The sequence below is a fragment of the Apium graveolens genome, chromosome 6 (assembly GCF_009905375.1).
Source record: "Apium graveolens cultivar Ventura chromosome 6, ASM990537v1, whole genome shotgun sequence".
Taxonomy (NCBI): Eukaryota; Viridiplantae; Streptophyta; class Magnoliopsida; order Apiales; family Apiaceae; genus Apium; species Apium graveolens.
In genome coordinates this window covers 216,941,799-216,961,103 of record NC_133652.1, presented here as the reverse complement: position 1 = coordinate 216,961,103, position 19,305 = coordinate 216,941,799, and the positions used below count along the sequence as shown (strand labels likewise).

Here is a 19,305-nt window from a genome sequence, read left to right as displayed (position 1 = left end):
GTATCTAAGCACTGAAGCGTATCTAGGCGAATCTATACTACGTTGTACAGAAAAATCTGCGTATCCAGTGAAACCAACATGACCTTTGGCGTATCAAAGTAATACGTATTACCTATAGGCGTTACATCAGTTTGCTTATCAGCTCCATTTTCTCAATTTTGGAGGCGCATCACTCGATACTTCTAGCACTGCAGTGTATCCAGGAGAAATTCACGATCCAGGAGGCGTATCCACCGAACACTACATACAGAATAAACATCAGTGTAACGATTTTAAACTTTTTTAATCTCTAAGGAAAAGGAAGGCGTATCTACTAGATGCTAGTTACGGACAGGCGTGTCAAGGGGATACACTGTCTTGTAGGCTTAACGAAACCATTCTGAACACTTTCTTGGAATATGACAAGGAGCTGGCGTATCTCTTCGTTTTGACTCTTGCGCAGGCGTATGACACTTACACGGAGTGGCGGAAGGCGTATGCGGTTAATTCTTCCTAACTGCCCAAGGCGTGTAAATCTCATACGGAGATAGTGAAGGCGTATATAGTGTAAGCCCTAATTGTTTTCTTCGTGTTCCTTCAAAAGCCCAATATGTCTGTATTTCATCAGTTCTCTGGCGTATCCAGTAGATGCGTTTTACGCATAGGCGCATCCCGTGGGCATTTAGGGAGCCCCATCCCGCCCGTGGGTATTTCGGCCGATGATTGTTCAGATGTGGTTATTTTTGTCTTTTACCCTATTTCATTTGTACTAAATTTTCTTTTTGTTTGGTGCGACATCCCAAACAAAATCATTTGCGATACCTGATTTTTTGAATAATCTTCTGAAACTGTAGCACTTTTAAAACTACCAGCTTACAGCCCGTGCGATGCACCGGTCTTAGTTAATATTTATATATTTTTAATTCTATTTCATATAATTTTATTAAAATTCTATATAAATAATTAAATACTAAATAATGATTATATAATTATAATTTCAAGTTATGTTTAAATAGTACAAATAGTATATGATTGATGAGATTTTATTCATAAATAATAATATAGATATTTGTTAGTGAGTGAGATTCGAATTTGAAAACTTATATATTTATCTTTATAAATAATATAAATATTTGTTTTTAACAGGATTCGAACCTGAGAACTTATATGTATCTTTATAAATAATAATATAAATATTTATTGTTGACGGGATTCGAACTTGAGAACTTGTGAAGTGTATATTTTTAGTATTTCGATGTAACGGCTCTGATTATTTGATGAAGAAGATCACACGGTCGTGATGGAAAGGGATAACCAAAATGAGGGGTTAACCAAATTACAAATTATATCTCATTTCAGTTATTATAGTATTGTATTGTATAGATGTAACGACTCTGATTATTTGATGAAAAAGATCTCACAGTCCTGATGTAAAAAGATAACCAAAATGAGGGATTAACCAAAATACAAATTATACCTTATTCCGGCTATTATAGTATTGTGTAGATTAAATATCTAGCACATGCAATATATAAATTTTTTATTTATAACATAACAAGTGTTATACATTAGATTTTACAATATGCGCCCCGAATTATGCGTCTCTAATTAAAATTGGCTTTGATGTCCGCGGTATACTATGGTATAGTACTGCTCATAACTTTAACTTCAAGCAAGTCTGAACACTCCAAAACAAAAATGCTTAGAGTTTTAACAAGTTACATAAGAAAGAACTTACAGGAACAAATAACATAACAACAAGCTACATAAGAAGTAACTGTACTACTGATGTGGATCTCTCCACAAAGAAAGAAAAGAAGAAGAAGAAAAGGGATAAGAGAAGAAGAGGATATTTCAAAAGAACACGATCAATCCAGAAACGTGAACTTTGAATCTCAAATTGCTTAGATCAATCCAGAAACTAAGTAATTCGAATCTAACCTTCAAAATAATCCAGTAATTGAAGTTTAGAGAAAAGAAAAACTACTCATAATTTATCTCAAAACACAAGTTTTATATCATCCATTGTCTCTCTTAAAAGATGACATTAGAAGGGTATTTATAGGCTTAGACAATAACCCAAATCCAATAGAATTCCGAGAGAAATTCAATATCAGCTTGAATTAGCCAATATTTGAATCCTTCTAGGAAACAAATTTAAAAATCAAATCCGAATAGAAAAAAGACAAAAATCAAATCCAAATAGGAAAATAAAATCCTAAGTGCTTAAAATAAGAAAAACCCTTTCAAGTGAAAGGTAAAAACTTGCAAGCAAAATTCGAATTAATAATTATATAATAATCAGCTACTTGTCCAACTTCATGCATCGCTCCTTTATTCCTTATTGTTCAAGTAAGCTGCATAACCCATATTTGCATCCTCTCTAATTGAACATCACCACGAGCACACATAACCAAATCCAAATTAACATATTCATTCCTTGATCCTCATCAACTACTTTCTTCCCGTAAAAAAGCTATCAATTCATCGAGATTATTATTTAATTGAGGTAACATATATACACACTTGATATCGCTAGGCGTAACTCATATCACTTGATATCGCTAGGCGTAACTCATATAAATTTATCAAAGGGTTAAGCATTGACTCAGTAACTTATATGTTATTCATATAAGTAAGACTTTACTGTTAAAATAAGACGACTAGTTTAGCACTGCATACCAAGGTTGCAAGCAAAAATATGTTTATGTAGAACATTATGCCTTCCCAAAGAGGGAATATTACAGGAAATAAATTTGTCTGAGAGGGAATATTACAGGAAATAAATTTGTCTGATATCTAAAGAATGAGTCCATCAAAGTGGACAAAATTCAATAAGATGCCATCATCGACCAAATCATAATTATTTAATGTGTGTTTTAACTGCCTTCTTATACTGTTTTCTTGCCTTTACTATGATTCACTGGCAGATTTTTTTGATATTTCAGGCGGAACCTGTTGCTGCACCTGTCTTCCTATCAATCTCTTCCAAAGCAGCCCACAATTTTGGATCTGCATAATCCTTAACAAGCAGGGTTGGATTTGCTGTCTTTAACAAGTCTTCAGGATTTCTGGTTGCTAAACCAATAACTGGCATTCCAGCAGCAACCCCGGCTGTTATTCCTGAAACAGAATCCTGGAAAAACAAGCAGAGTGTGATTTGTTGAAAATTCATCAAACAAAGCTTTAAAAGCAGGTGGGTTGAGCCAGAAGACAAACCTCACAGATGAACGTATGATCTTTTGACACCTTGAGTTGTTCAAGCGCCTTTAAGTAGGGATCTGGGAATGGTTTGGCACGCTCACACTCATCCCCGACAATAACAAATTCAAAGAAATCTGATAGGCCAAGAACCGAGACCATCATATCCGCATTTGGCCTAGGAGCATTAGTAACAGCAGCTCTTCTTAAACCTCGGGTTTCAATCCATTTCACCAATTTGTCAAGGCCATTTATAGGCTCAAGTTTTTCCTTAGCCATTCTGTCATATTCAGATTCAAAATTACATGGCAATACTTTCAGGAAGTTCAGCAACTAAAATGGGAAGGACACTCACCTCCTAAACACTGCCTCTTTATCTTCCATAAATTTTACACCCCTTGCATGGTCATCGGGGAAAAGGAAAGTAGCAAGATCGTCATTATGCTTCCCAGCGAAATTCTGAATAAAAAACTCTTCCGTAATAGGTGCCCCGCCATTGAATCCTATCTGACAGTTTACCTAAAGTGTTAGTCTCCAAGAACAATCTAATTCAAGATAAACAACATACAATGCTTTATAACATTTTGGTTAAATGTGACACACACGCAAACAAAACAAATTTGCCTCCTCATCATCATGTTTTGCTCTTCCGGACCTTCCGGTGAAGGGACTTGGTTACAAGACATTATCCAAAATAATACAAGGATGGGGGAATTTTATTTTATTTTTTTGGGGGAGGAGGGGTTAGAAGAAAATGGATAAATAAGAGAAAACCTACTTGTGGAAGCAATTCCTGGAAAGCAGAGATGTGCAGGGGATCTGAATCGCACAAGGTTCCATCAATGTCAAACAGTACTGCTTCGAGTGGAGCCAATCTTGAGAAAGACGACATGCTGTTTATAACACATTAATCAGTTTCCTACCCTACTAACTGAATTAGGAAGAGAAAATTCTAATGTAGGATGTAATACGACATGAACAAATTACAGTATTACACCAATATGATTTTACATACATAGCGTATGCAGTATGCACTATGCAACACCTTTAAAAGTTAAAAGAAACATGATCGACTTAATTAAAAAAGTAATATAAGAACTAGTACAGCATATATACAAATGCATAGTGGGAGCGTATATTAAAACATTAGAAAAATACAATGCCATACTAAAAAAACATTAAACTTATTTGTCTGAGACGCTTGAGTACTGCTTCATTTCTTTTTCATAAATCATGTATGATGACTTGTAAAAAATGACAAGATATCTTACTTATATATAATAAAATATCAAACCTTGCAAATTACACTGCAAGTTTCACCATAACGAACTCAAGTGCTTTTAACAACTTTAGTATAGTTTTTTCATTATTATACAACTTTACATTATCCAATCTGCTCTAACGGTATGTATAATGTATTTCTACATACTTTTTCTATATTCTGCTGGGCTCTTTAAAGTAATGTATAGATCATGTGGCTACAAGTTCAACCCGGTGAAGTTGAAACTATCAGGACGAATCATATGACACATTCCTAAGAAGGAAAAAAAGGAGATCATCTAAACTAGGAGGTAAACTTTATAAGTAGTGAAATGATATTCACGGGAAAAGGTAAATCACACAACATGACCATATATCCTACATAAGAATTTCAACAGGTTAAGCCTTTCATTCTTATTTACGACTAAATGAATTGTTAATACACCCCCCCCCCCAAGCATAAATTTTACAGATATCTAGAACTTATTAATAAGAGAGTTATGAAGCATACACAAACACAAAAGCAGAACTACAAATAACCAACATTTACAATACACATGTAACATATATTTTTAACAGGAATCGGCCAATTAGGCCTAACATTTAATATTAAATTACCAACTCTTCCAAAACCCTGAGGTTTAAGAAAAATCGGCTGAACATCAGATGTGTTAAACATGCCCCAAAAACTGGGGAGATCATGGGCCGGTTCGGCTCAGTTTCCGGGTAAAACCGGAACCGCAACCATATATCTTTGGTTTTGAAAATCGAAAACCGCGACCGCCGGTTCGGATTCGGTTTCGGTTTAAAAAACTCCGGTTCGGTTACAATCGGCTCAATTTCGGTTACAAAACCAACAGATAGAAAAATGAAAAGTAATATAAGCTAGACAAATGAGACTTTCTTAATTATGATTTTCATTTTTTAATCTGAGTTTTAAAGAATGAGATTCTGTTATGATTTTGCATATTGCTTTCAGGTGCGAGATACAAGGTTCACCTGATTATTTCCAATGGCAGTTACTCATATAACCACCATTAGCCACAACCAGCAACAAAAGATAGCATATATAGATTAATAGTTCAAAGCAGACAGGAACAAAGAAATTTCTTCCAAAATCTTCCATATTAAAAAGTGCTTCTACAGACGCCACACCCAGGCAACCAATTGAATCAAAAAAACCAACAAAATTAGTCATAAAATTAGCAAGCTTTAAATGTACAAAAATCCAACAGTACACAACTTTGATACACAAATCTGACCAATTGTATGCGAATTGCAAGGCCAAATTTATATTTACAAATTGAAATAATAGTTTATGTATTCTTCAAATATTCTTCAAATATTTATTAATATAGATTATATATATATAATATTTATTATCTAATTATTTTTTAATAACCGGTTCGGTTCGGTTTTTACCGGTTCGGTGAGGATGCATATCCGGAACCCAACCATTTAAGTCGGTTCGGTTTTTTATTTTTTGGTTTTGGTTTCGGATTGGTTTTCTCCGGTTTTCCCAGTTTCGGTTCAGTTTTGGTTTCGATTCGGTTTTTTCTCAGCCCTATCAAAAACCCATTTCGGGCATACTAGATCAAAATGTTAAGTTATCGACTCTCCCAAACCCCCTGTATCAATTTTATGCAGTCGTAGTATCTAACATTAATCTTTAGTGATACAATAATGAAGAACTCCAAATGCAGCTAAACATATACATCAAATCCACTGCAAAGTTTCTTGTTTGAGGACATCAACAAGAAATTAACCAATTTTTTGAGAAGGGTATGTAAAATTATACTTAAAAAGCAGTTATTTAACACCACCAAAAATATCAGGAAGCATAATCACAAGTTCTTGATTCAAAGAATAGGCTTGTCAAAATACGAGTAAAATCGAAAAAACAAAGAATTAAAACATACTTAGATCTAAATGTAAAAAATCTTCAGACATTAAGCGTAAAGAATGTTCGTTCATATAATAAAAAGGAGAAAGTAGATGATTACCTGTCTATTGAAATTTCAGGTGAAGAACCCATGTTAAACTGACAATGCTACGAAATGGGGGGTTTATAAAAACGTATGTATATAATGTAATCGAGGAAGATTGGGAGAATAGATGACCTGTGGCGGAAAATGAATGAAATGAGAAACAGAGAATGAGAATCTTCCAGGAGAATAATATACTTATGCTCAACAGACGTGTCGCACTTGCAGTGTTTAGACCAGCTTTTTTGTTTTATTCTTTATCTTTTACTTCTTTTTACATTATTTTTTTAAACAAAATATCGTTTCATATAATTTTATTGAATGACAAACACATATTCGACCACATGTTTAAAATTCGTGTATTAAAGATGACACATATTGTTAAAAGTACGTTGTGAACTTGATGATAAGTTGAACAAAATACCTTAGTAGATTTAACTTAGTGTTTTTGTAGCGGATGTTTTACAATAGTATCGACAGATGAACTTAGTGCCCGTTTGGGAAATCTTAAAATAAGTAACCCATTACTTAAATCGAATAAGTGACTGATAAGTGATAAGTTAATAAATGCTTATAAGTTATATAAGTGTTTGGATAATTTAACTTATAAGTCATAATTTTTTTATTTAAATGAATTAAAATAAATAATTTTTAAATATAATTATCTTAATTTATATAATTTAAGTTTGATTAACATTTTAAAAGTATCTTTTTAAACTAAAATTGATAAAAAAATGAAAAATAAAAAATAAGTTGAGAAAAAGTACGTCGTTACTAACATTCAACTTATCAGCTTATAAGTTGTAAATTCAACTTATAAGTTGGGTCGATAAACACTCGTCAATAAACTGTTACGGGCTTATAAGCCAATAAGTTGGCTTATCGGAATTGCCAAACAGGTAATAGTCCCGACGGATGACAACTGAACATCCATCAAGAGTGTAGCTTATGTAATAATAAGTCTTATTGCACATACCTGCAAACAACAATGTATTCGTAGATGCTGTAGGATTCTTTAAGTCATGTTGACTACTAGATTGACATGCAGAATAGGTTGGCTAATTGTAAATATAAGATGTCTTGTAATTCTGTATAAATGAAATAGAGTCAAGTGACAGAAAAGCTCCCGACGGATTATCTACAAAGGTTCCCCACAGATAATCAACAAGGCTCCCGACGGATGACCAATATAGTCCCGACGGATGATCATATTCAAAATAGCAGTTGACAGTGACAACACAGTCACATGCGTCGGGTGTTTGCATATGGAATGTGGCAGCCTAATTGCAGGATTTAGAGAACAAAGAAGCATTACCATTTCCATGCAATTATGAAGATATTCAAAGATGCTGGATAGAGTAATGAAGTAGCATGAAATTAGACTAGAAACAATTTTTGTTTTACTTGTTTGTCTTTTTATCATGTAACTTGGTAGTATATAAACCAAGTGTAGCAAGTAGAATAAACTAACTAAGCAAGCATTATTTTTAAGAGAGATAGATAAAGATGAATCTGTTGAGCATATCTTTGTATATGTAAGTTCACATGTAAGTAGCTGTGTGCTATTCAAACATCACAGAGTTCTCATCTTTATATATATATCTCTGGTGGATAAGTTCAAATCCACCAGAAAGTTTTAAAGCCTTGTGTTTTATTGCTTCGTGTTTTGATTTTTATTTTACTTTCATTCCGCACTTCTTGCAAAATCAAACACAGTTATATATTAAGTAAGAAGATTCTTAAAATCAGAAAAAGAAGCCATAATTACATTCAATCCCCACCCTTCTGTAATTCTTGTTACATTGATTGGGAATAACAATTGGTGTTAGGTCACACACACTGTAGAAGGGGGTTGAATACAGTGTCTAGTACAATCAAATCGAATTAAGAACACAAGTATAAAACACAGAATAATCTTATTAATGAAACAATATTAGAATGAAACCGTTCTCTCTCAGTGATGAACAAATATCACGAGAGCTGCTAGGATTACAATGAATAATATTCTCGATTATGATAACACTTATAGTGTAAACCCTATGCTGTGTTTATATAGACACACAGTTACAAGATAAGCTTCTAATTGATATCGAACATAAGTCTGCATCCTAAAATATATCAACTAGTTATCTTTTCTTCCAAGTATTCTATTCTTCATAGAATTCTTCTCCATGCATATCTCTTCTTGTGTTTGCCTTAATCTTCTTTCCTTCAATCAGTCATCTTCCTCATCTGAATGTCTTCTTAAGTCCTGATATTATCTCCTGATAAATATCTTCTGATATCTTAAGTTCTGACTTCAGTATAAGTACTGATTTTCAGTTAAGTCCTGATTTGTCCTGTTAGTTAAGATCTGAAAACTAAACACAAATCATTATTAGACATGACATCACAAATATATCTAACAATCTCCCCCAACTTATAAATTAGCATAATATACAAGTTCAATAGATATTTGATAATGTCAAAAACATTAAGTACAAATGTATATGAGAATTTGACTAAGTAACTACAACTCACAGTCTTTATAGCTTTTACCATCCTTAAAGTCTGATATTAGCTTTAACCTGTATAACCTTCAGAATTTAACAGTTGCAGTCCTTGACTTGGCTTCAGTGTGTAATCTCTCTAATGTCAGGAGTTGTTCCGAGATAGTTCCTTTACAGACTTCTCTCAACATATTCAAGTTCACTCTTCATCCTTTTTTTTGCATCTTTAAGTTCAACTGTATCTTCACCTGTTTGAAAGATAGCAGCCCTGAGATCATTCATTTTTGCTTTCCTTATATCCTGATCTAGTCTGATGATATAGGCTTTGTCAGACTCTAAATTGAATTCAAATCCCTTAATACCAAGAAATGTAGTGATGATTTTGGCGGTATTAGGCTTCATCTCAACTATATCACCATTGTGAGCTCTGTACTTAGGATAGTATGGCATGTCAGACTTTATAGAGTAAAGTTTCTTCTGCCTTTCAATATCAGATTTTAAGTAACTGGCAGCACCATCTGTTGATCTGTTTTTCACTTGAAGTAGAAATAGCACATGTTGCACTTCTTCAAAATACTTCAAACGAATAACATTCTTTCTAATCTGGAATACCCTCCCATCTGTCATGAAATACAGCATGATATCTTCTTTCAGTACAGAGTGGTAAACCATTTGTACAGACTCCAGTTGATTCAATCTTTCAGGAGTTGTTCCTACTTCTGGTTCACTCAAAAAAGTTGGATCAGAGGTAGTATTATTTACCCTCTTTTCTTTAGAACTACCCAATCCTGATTTGTCTCTAGCTTCCTTTCCTCTAATAACTCTTGCTTCAAAACCACTTGATGTAGTCTTCAAAAGTTGAGTAGATTGTTGAGCTTTAGTAAACCTAGGTAGTAGAATTTTTGAAGGTTTAACATGAACAATGTCAGAGGTTGTTTTCTTAATTGTAATATCAGAATTTACTAAGTCCTGATCTTGAACAACATGAGCTCTGTCAGAGGTTGTTTGAATATTCTTCTTCTTCAAAATCAGACTAGTATCTTCATCGGATTTTGCTTCCAGATCCATGATTGGCATATATACCTTTACAGGTTCATCAATTTTTGCTTTACCCTTGGATCTAGAATCAACTTCCACCTGTGATTTGGCTTTGGATTCAGATTTGATTGCCTCAGAGTTTGTCATCTCTTTAATCACAATGCCCTTAGGCTTAGGTGGTTTCTTTGCAATAACTTGAGCTTTAGACTTTGACTTGACATTTTCTGCTTTAACTCTGGCTTCTTCTTTCTTCAGACTTTCAAAGTCCATTCCTGGATTGTCTTTGAGAAATAGTCTTTTTGAAATTTCTTCATCCAGCTTCTGTAACTTGGGTTCTTGATAGTAGACTGATGTTTCCTTCCTCTTAAGCTTCAGTGTCTGCATAAACCTCTGTGATTCTTGACTTTCACCCTGTATCAGAACATCGGGCTTAGTCAGAACTTGCTTATTAGAACTTATTCTTCTATCAGCATCAGAACTTGATTTCTGTGTAGAAGTTCCTGCTATCCTGAATGAAGAGCCTTTGCCTTGACCATGACCTCTACCCCTTTCAGAGTTTCCCTGGTCATCATTTCCATCATCCTTTTTCTTCAGTGCTAAATCAGATTTGCATTTGGACTTAATCACTTTCTCCCCCTTTTTGGCATCATCGGGTAATAGGAGAGAGATAAGTAATTCCACTAAAGATTGGATTTCATTTAGTTGAACTTGTTGAGAAGCTTGATTCTTCAGTACTTCAGCAATCTGAGCTTGCTGTTTCTCCTGAGCTTTCTCAATATACCCAATGCGGTCAAAGGCTGGTTTAAAAAACCTGTTCTTTTCCAATTTGACATTCATGTCTTGCTGAATCAGAGTTTCTTGAATTTTGTTCACCTTGGCTTGAGTTATTGAGTGTTGACCTTAAAGGTGCCTTGTACTCAATGCAGTAACTCTGAGCTATGCTTTGAAGTCATCGTTCAGTAGCATCTCATCAGCTTTAGCCAGGTGCTCATCAAGAATTTTTTCAGTAGGAACAAAATCAACTTTGTTCCACTCCTTGATCCATTCTTGTCCTCTTGGAGTTTTACTCCAAGGTACTGGTGCATCCCCTCTTACAAACTTTTTAATCAAATCAGCTTTATTAACTGCTGGTTGAGGTGCATGTCCTGAAGGACCAGCTGCATCAGCATTTTCATTTATAGTAGCTTCACCAGTAGTGTCAACATTTGCAGCATCAGAACTTACAAAGCCTGCAGAATCAGCTTCCTCTGATAAAATGATAGTTTGTGAGACTATAGAGGTTTCAAAATCATCCTCTAAGTTCTGATCAACATCCAAATTCTGATGCTCACCTAATATCTGAACTTCATCATCTAGATTCAGAAGAGGTGTTATTGGAATATCTGCATTGAGATTAGCATCTAAAATTGGTGTTGTTGGTGGATTATGTTGAGGAATGGTTGGAGCTTCCAAGTACAGAACCTCAGGCACAACCAAGTTGTGAATATCTATTTCAGCACTTGTACCTGGGTCTTCAGCATGTACTTGTTCAATGATAGGAGACATAGGAGGTGTAGGCACTCTGTCTTGAGCAGTGTCTTCAGCTTGAATTGGTGACAGTGGTGGTGTAGATTCAGTGGCTTTAGCAAATTTTGGTTGTGTAGAAGGAACGGATTCAATCACAATTGGCTCCTTTGGGATCAGAGATTCTTGATCCCCTTCCTTAGCTGCTGCTTCCACATCCTCTGAATCTGACTCAACTGTGTCCCTGTTAGCTCTTTGTTTCTTCCATCTCTTCAAGGGTGGAGAGACTTTGGGAGCTTTGTCATCATAATTTACCTTTCTAAGCCTTTTGAGTGGCCTAGAACTCCCAGTTTCCTGAACTTTCTGAGAAGAGACCTTCTCAGCTACTTTAGCAACAGGTTCTGATTGTTGAACCTGTATGTAATAACCCCAATTTTTGGAAATTTTTGAAACCCTTATGAATAGTGATTTTGCAGATTATGCTGAATGAGAAAACTTTTCATGCCACACTATGTAGGGGTTCTGTTATTGATCTTCTGGGATATTATTAGTACTCTATGTGGTATATAAGTGTATGTAAAGATCGTCAGAATCCAATTCCGAACACTTTGATTTTTCCCAGAAACCCACCAGATACAGAAAGAAGTGAGTATAAGGTAACAGGATAAATAAGATTTAAATTCAAGGATTTTAAGAGGGGATCATAAAAAGGAATATAAAATATTGAGGAAGGTTTAGGGGAACCCAAGTGATAAGATCCCGGATATGATTCCTCAAACGATAAATGAGAACGAAAGTTAAGCGAACCGTATAACAGATCAGCGGTCATTAGGCAAGTAATTAGGAGTTAATCAAGGAGGTTAGGGATGATGATGTCATCAAACCAACAAGAAGAAGACAAGTGTAACAAGATGACCGAAGCTTGATGACCTAAGCATGACAAGTGGGAAGGATTGGTTGGTTGATTGTGAGCCACACATTTTTCACCATGGTAAAAATTTAATTTAATTCCAAGACAAAAGGAAGCAACCAACCAACAAATATCATAACACAAATACAAATTGAAAGTTGACTTTCCCATTTCAAGAAGAAAGCTCTCGGCTAAAACAAACCCAGCAACTTCAAACTGCCATATCTCCTTCAATACTCACTCAAATGTTATGTTCTATAGCTCTTTGGAAAGGTATTGAGATGGCCTACAACTCTTGTTCACAAGTCTCTTCCAAATAAGCATGGTAAGACCCTCATTTTTACAGTTCTTTAAATCGGACTTTTAGAAACTTCAAAGCCTAACTTTGTGTTCTTGATTTCTTTGGAAAGATCAAGCTTGTAGGAGGCTCCATAAGGCTTCCTAGTAACTTTCCACCCTCAAAGAAATGTATAAATCTTCACACCCTTTAGTAATAAGTTTGAATGTTGAAGTTTGGAGATGGTTTGGATGGATGAGTAGTAATTTGAATGATAAGCATGATTCGAGCTTAATTGTTAAGTAGTTTAGTTAAATTTGGAGATGTTATAATATATGATTGGATTGAGATCCTTGAGCTTATTATGACTGAAATCAGTAGCATTGATGTGTATCTTGAGTTGTTGTTGATTGGTAGTTGGATTGATATGATTTGGAATGGTAAAAAATTTGGAAATCGCGTAAACATAGCCGTCGTAATGTCCGATTTACTTTAGTCTGCTTTTGTTCATAACATTAGGACCTGAGAACTCCCTGCTAGGTTTTTACCATTGCCATGTTTAGATAGTTCATGTTACGAGCTTCGTTTTGATATGTGGTTCGTTTGATTCCGATGTACGGTTTAGGAGAAACGGCCATTTTAAGTAACGACGTTTCGCGAACGAAACATTACCCCTCGCCTTACTTTAAAACATAGGTTAAAGACCTTAAAGGAATAATTGGAGTATGAAACATTTATGTAAAGTGTAATAGGCAGTTGGTAAGACACTCGCGAAGGAATCGCCTTAAAACTCGTAATGGTTAATTTATTAAAAATGGTGGAGCCGAGGGTACTCGAGCGACTTAAGAGAATCAGTAAGCGCATAGCGATCGTTAGAGTCTAATTTGGTTAAAGTATAGATTTACAAGTGACTTCGGTTTAATTCCAACTTATATGTTGTTTATAGGTTACCAGACTCGTCCCGAGCCATTTGTAACCCCCAGTCGCTCAGGCAAGTTTTCTACCCGTATAACTGTTGTTGTGATGTATATGTGTATATGCATGATCTTGCGATAAATGCATATTTGTTATTAGCAAATTCTTGCGATATATTGTAGCATGTGATATGGTATATATGCATGCCTGTTTCATTTTCTTGATTTATATATATCTGTTGGTTCAATGCTTATAGTTGCATAATACCTATGCTAGAAATAAGTAGTAGTTGCGTATACCCTTAGTATAGGGGACCCAGGGTGAACATATTTCTAAACCGGGAGTCGATGTTCCCGAGTATATTATATATATATATATATATATATTTATATATATATGGTTATAGTTTTCAAAACTATTAATCGAATAAGGTTTATTCAATAACTTTAACTTTTATTTTATTTAATGAATATTATTACGAATATTTATTCGAGGGCTTATGACTCCTTTTATTTTATTTAATGAATATTATTTGAATATTCATTCGAGGGCTTATGACTCCTTTATATTATTTAATGAATATTATTTCAATATTCATTCGAGGGCTTATGACTCCTTTTTATTATTTATTGAATATTATTTGAATATTCATTCGAGGGCTTATGACTCAGTTTATATTATTTAATGAATATTATTTGAATATTCATTTGAGGATGTATGACTCCGTTATTTTATTTAATGAATATTATTTATAATATTCATTCGAGGTATTATGACTCCGCTTGTTATTTAATAATATTCTTTATTTTATTAAAGAATAATGTTTCGATAATCAAACTTATTTTCGATTATTCAAATAAAGATAGTACTTTCGTATAAGTATATCTTTGGTTATTTAATACTCATTTCAAGTATAAGTCTTACAACTTCTACTTCAATTATTTGTATAAAGATTATTCTTTATGGGATTATTATTTAAATAATAATATTCAGACATTTTCTAAATATATTGGGACTGATTTACTTCATTAAATCAGCATTACTCCAAACACTCTTTAAAGTATTTTCGAGTCTTCAAAATGATTTTTAAAAGTTAGAGCGGATCCCAAAACTCATTTTTATATTTAAGATCTCCCTTTTAAAGGGGATTTAAATACTCGCTCAAAACCTGAGGGATCCGGCTCTGTGGTGTATTTTATATTCGCAACGAGGTTGCTGTTTTGGTAAATGAATTGATTACTTACCCAACGTTCGGGAAGTAAGTCCATCTATCGAGTCGGCATAAGCAACATGGGCTCAGTGGGCGTCCATGATAGTGTAAGTGGCTCAGTGGGAGTCCATCAAATGCGTAAGTGGCTGAGTGGCAGTCCAGCATAAGGTCCTATTGCGACCAGGGTGATGACCAGTGGGGAATTCGTCCATCTACTAGTAGAAAAGGTTACTTATTGGTATCTTTGCCTGATCAGCAAGATATCAGGTTTATGCCAAGGTTTTCTCCTTTCCAAATTCATTGGATATTACAACTCTGTTTATAATTTTCATAACAGAGGTTTTCAAGGAGTGTATGAAATGTATATATATAGGTGTATATATATATCGGGATTTAATGAAGTATCTCGTAACTTCATTATTTATAATGATATTCAAAGATTGCATTTATTCAAATCTTGTCTTGTAGTCTCATCTATGTGATGAACTTTTGAACTGATTATAACTTGAATGGTGGTAGTTCAAGTAATATTTGGAAAAGATATAAGTATATTGGGGTATCTTGTAACTTCATATTTTCAACTTATATCTAGTTAATGATTATCTTATGCATATCAAAGATTTTCAGAAAAATGTTGAGACAAGGGTAGATATATGAGATCACCTTGCAACGATATTTTTATACAGTTATAAACTGGAACTCTGTGTATATTATGCATGGAAGAGGACTTCCAAGATTTTGAAAAGTATATATGTATATATACTAAATATTTTGCGACTTCATCGCATTAAGATATCAAACTTGGTTCATTTCTTTTGACCAAGTCTTTCATGAGTACTATGAGAAGGCTCATATATTGCTAATCATTATACATATTATTTTGGTGGGCTTGCTGCTCACCTTTGCTTTCTTCTTTCATCACACAACAACAGATAGAAAAGATGAACAGGACCAAGCTCCCGATTCGCAAGCGGTTAGAAAATGTTCCGCAGTCTTCTGGAAGCGTTGATGCCGCCGTAGCTGAGGTAGGAGCTACCAATAGGCTAGGTTTTCAACTATTATTGAACCAGACTTATGTATAATATGAATTGTAATAATGGCAAGGAATATGTAAATTTATTCAGAACCTTTTTAAGGTGTAACGGTTTATAATTGTGGAATATAAGGACTTGTGTTATTTTTGAGTGTTCATCTCTGAGACTATAACTTGTGGTGTGTGTGTTTATTGTGGGGTCACAGTACAGAGTAGTTGATTATTTATTAAGATTGGGTGTTATTAAGGGAAATGGAACTCGTGACAATCCAGATCCCCGACCCCGGATTTGGGGGTGTTATAGAAGTGGTATCAGAGCTAAGCGTTATAAACCTCAGAGATGATGTGACGTTAAGATAATAAGTTCACAAAGATAATAAGAACTCTTGCCAAGTTCATAGTCGGGCTACCTAACGTAGTACTGACAGTTAAAACCCTTATGGGAACCCTTATAAATATCGTGATAGAAGCGTAGTTCGTTATCGTAAATGGTAGCGGGACTCCGAACCCTGAGGTTGAGGAGTAAAAGCGCGATGATGTTTTATTACTAATTGGAGATCGAATTGTGGATCCGATAGAACGTCCTAATGCAGGACCAGATGATGTTAATATTGAGGATGTAGCGGTTGAGGATGTTGTCCTAGAAGGGATTGTTGCTGAGGAGGATCCCGTGAAGGATCCTGACAAGAATGAATAAAGGACCACTGATGAATTGATGACCATGGTTAGGTCGACTACCAGAGGTAGAATTGGTCGGTCACTATCGGAGGTTCGTTCAAGTTTGTAAAGATAGTAGCCCCCTTTAACGCGGCTTACTCGTAAGACTGAGAAGTTTGAATGGACAGAGAAATACGAGAATAACTTTCAAGAACTGAAGCAAAGATTGGTGACGACCCCTATGATGGCGTTACCGGATGGAAAAGGAGATTTTGTGATGTGTAGTGACGCTTCGCATAAGGAATTAGGGTGCTTCTTATACAGCACAACAAGGTAATCGCGTACGCATCAAGACAATTAAGGGAATATAAAATTCGATATCCCCACCCATAAGCTTGGGCTCGTGGCAATAGTTGTGCCCTAAATATTGGAGGCACTACTTGTATGGAGAGAAGTACGAGATTTACACAAGCCATAAGTGCTCTAGTGCATTTTCACACAGAAAGAGCTCAACATGTGCCAAATGAGGTGGTTAGAGCTAATCAAGGATTACGATTATGAGATTCTTTATCATTCGGGGAAAGCCAATGTGGTGGCTGATGCCCTTAGTAAAAAGGAGAGACTCAAGATGATAATGTCTTTGAGAGAGTTTATAAGAGATTTTGAGAAAATGGAAATAGAAGTGAAGGTAACCGGAGCCGGTACCGAAAAGCTGTTTGAGATTGCAAGACAGACCGAATTATTGGAAAAGAACATATTGTGCCAGAAAAAGTGATGAATGAAGGCAGAGAGCCAACAAATAGATATGAGATTAATACCGAGAAAGATGATAAGGGAATAATGAGGTATTCCTATAGAATTTGGGTTCCAAATGTTTAAGAGCTTAAAGATGAGATCCTAGATGAAAGTCATAGTTCAAGGAATAAGATTTAGGGCAAACCCTGAATGTGATAGTCAGGGAGGACGCCATCAAGATAGAAGGAACCCATAACATAATGAAGTGGAAAATGAGGATTTTAACGTATAAGATAACCCCAAGTATGGGAGAAGGATGAAACATTTCATACTGAGAAAATAGAAGTCGAGCAAGATAAGGAGACCCGAGACGGTACTCCTATATGGAAATTCATGGACCTGTCTAAACAGAACTTATACTTTTATTCCCAACCACCACCTTGAGGAAACAATGCGGTAGGAAATCCTTTCATGACCTTTAAGTCGCTAAGCTCTCAGAGTTCCAAGGAACAGTTTGACCCAGTCGAGGCAAGAGCCTGGCTAAAGGAAATATAAGAATCATTTGAGATTTTAAATGATGGACGAATCACAAAAGACTATTTTTGTCACTTACCCTCCTAAGAGAAGGGCCACCACTGGTGAAAGACCAAGAAAGGCACGGAGCCAGAGGTTAGAATAAACTTATTAAAGTTCAGTCAATTGTTTTCGGGAAAGTAATTCCCAAGGTTATGGAGATAGTGTAAAAGCTTTAGAGTCAGAACAAAAGCGGAAGAGTATGATGAAATATGAAGCTAAGTTATAAAAGTTGTCAAGATTCGTTCTGATGACAAGAATCCCAGAACGATGTAATGCTTGAAGTCAATGATTAGTGGGTTCATGAAATAATGATAAGAGAAAGGAAAATAAAAAGAAACTGAAGTGGAAAGGAATATAAAGGTAATAGATTGTGAGGAATGATAAAGAAGTTGGGTATGAGGAAACCATAAAGACTCGTAGCAATAGAAATAGAAAAGTATGTAATCGTCAGGATGAGGGTGATTCACCATGAGTTAAAATTGATGGTGGAAGGCATAAGAGATACTTATATTTTATCCCCTGTAAGTTGGGAGGATTCGAGGAAACCTTGTGATAGTTCGAAGGATAAATAATAAGACGCGGATAGACTGAGGAGACAAGGAAGTAAGAAATTAGGAAAATTGGATGAAGGAAGTGACCTTCAAGAATATGAAGTGTAAGACTGGTGGCTTGATACCCAGAAAGGGAGACGCCAGATATGAAAGATATCCCAACATTGAGATGACTGTTGAGATAAACAACAAAAGTAAATAAGGAATTATTAAGAAGAAGTTCATGTTGAACATGACCAATATCTTCCAGAACATCCATGTTATCGTTACCAAATTAGGCAAAAAAAGGGGATAACCGTTGTTATCTTTTGGAGGCCATATTGATTGACCTCATTTGGAATACAGGTGTTATTGTAAAATTAGGCATATACTATCGAGGTGGGAATGATTGAATAAGACCCCCTTATCAGGGATATATGACTTGATTTATCCATGGGAGGATGCATGTACCTTTTTAAAGTTGGAATTAAGGATAGAACATCGGTAACTTAAAATGAATCCTAGGGGAATGCATAAAGGTTGGCATTTCACCCTTAATAGGGATAGTATGAGTTTTGACAGTATGAATTGGAAAAGATTAAGGTAATAACAACCTTTAAGAATCAGTGGAGAAATTTTTCAGAAGTATATAGACAATGATTCTGGTATTAATAAATGGTATCTTGATATGCCCTGTATCTAGGGAATACAGGAGGAATGATTCAAGGATAACCTTAGAAGTTTTACAAGGAGAAAGGAAATATTCGAAATTCTCAAGAATAAAAATGTTAATAAAGGAAATATGACGTAATTATAATAATGCCAAGTGGGTCACGTGTTAAACCACGAGAAAGTATGGATCGAACCAGTAAAGGTCGAAATTGTTCAGGGCAATTAGGACCTAAGACAAAAGATGATCTAAGTACGATCGAGAGTCAGTCGCGACAGTGATTAACCTCTAAAGACTGAGGTAATAACTTATGGAAAAATGGTGATATTTTTTTTTA

At 34.9% G+C, this 19,305-nt stretch overlaps 1 protein-coding gene across 1 annotated transcript; it reads right to left on the bottom strand.

Moving 5' to 3' along the window:
- Positions 1-2,666: 2,666 nt before the first annotated feature.
- LOC141667081 (haloacid dehalogenase-like hydrolase domain-containing protein Sgpp) lies at positions 2,667-6,602 on the bottom strand. Its single transcript, XM_074473433.1, has 5 exons — positions 6,444-6,602; positions 3,959-4,073; positions 3,536-3,687; positions 3,199-3,460; positions 2,667-3,115 (listed from the first exon to the last, which is right to left on the bottom strand). Exons 1-5 carry the CDS (start codon positions 6,473-6,475, stop codon positions 2,924-2,926), a joined length of 753 nt encoding a protein of 250 aa, XP_074329534.1. The 5' UTR covers positions 6,476-6,602; the 3' UTR covers positions 2,667-2,923.
- Between the last annotated feature and the right edge of the window lie 12,703 nt (positions 6,603-19,305).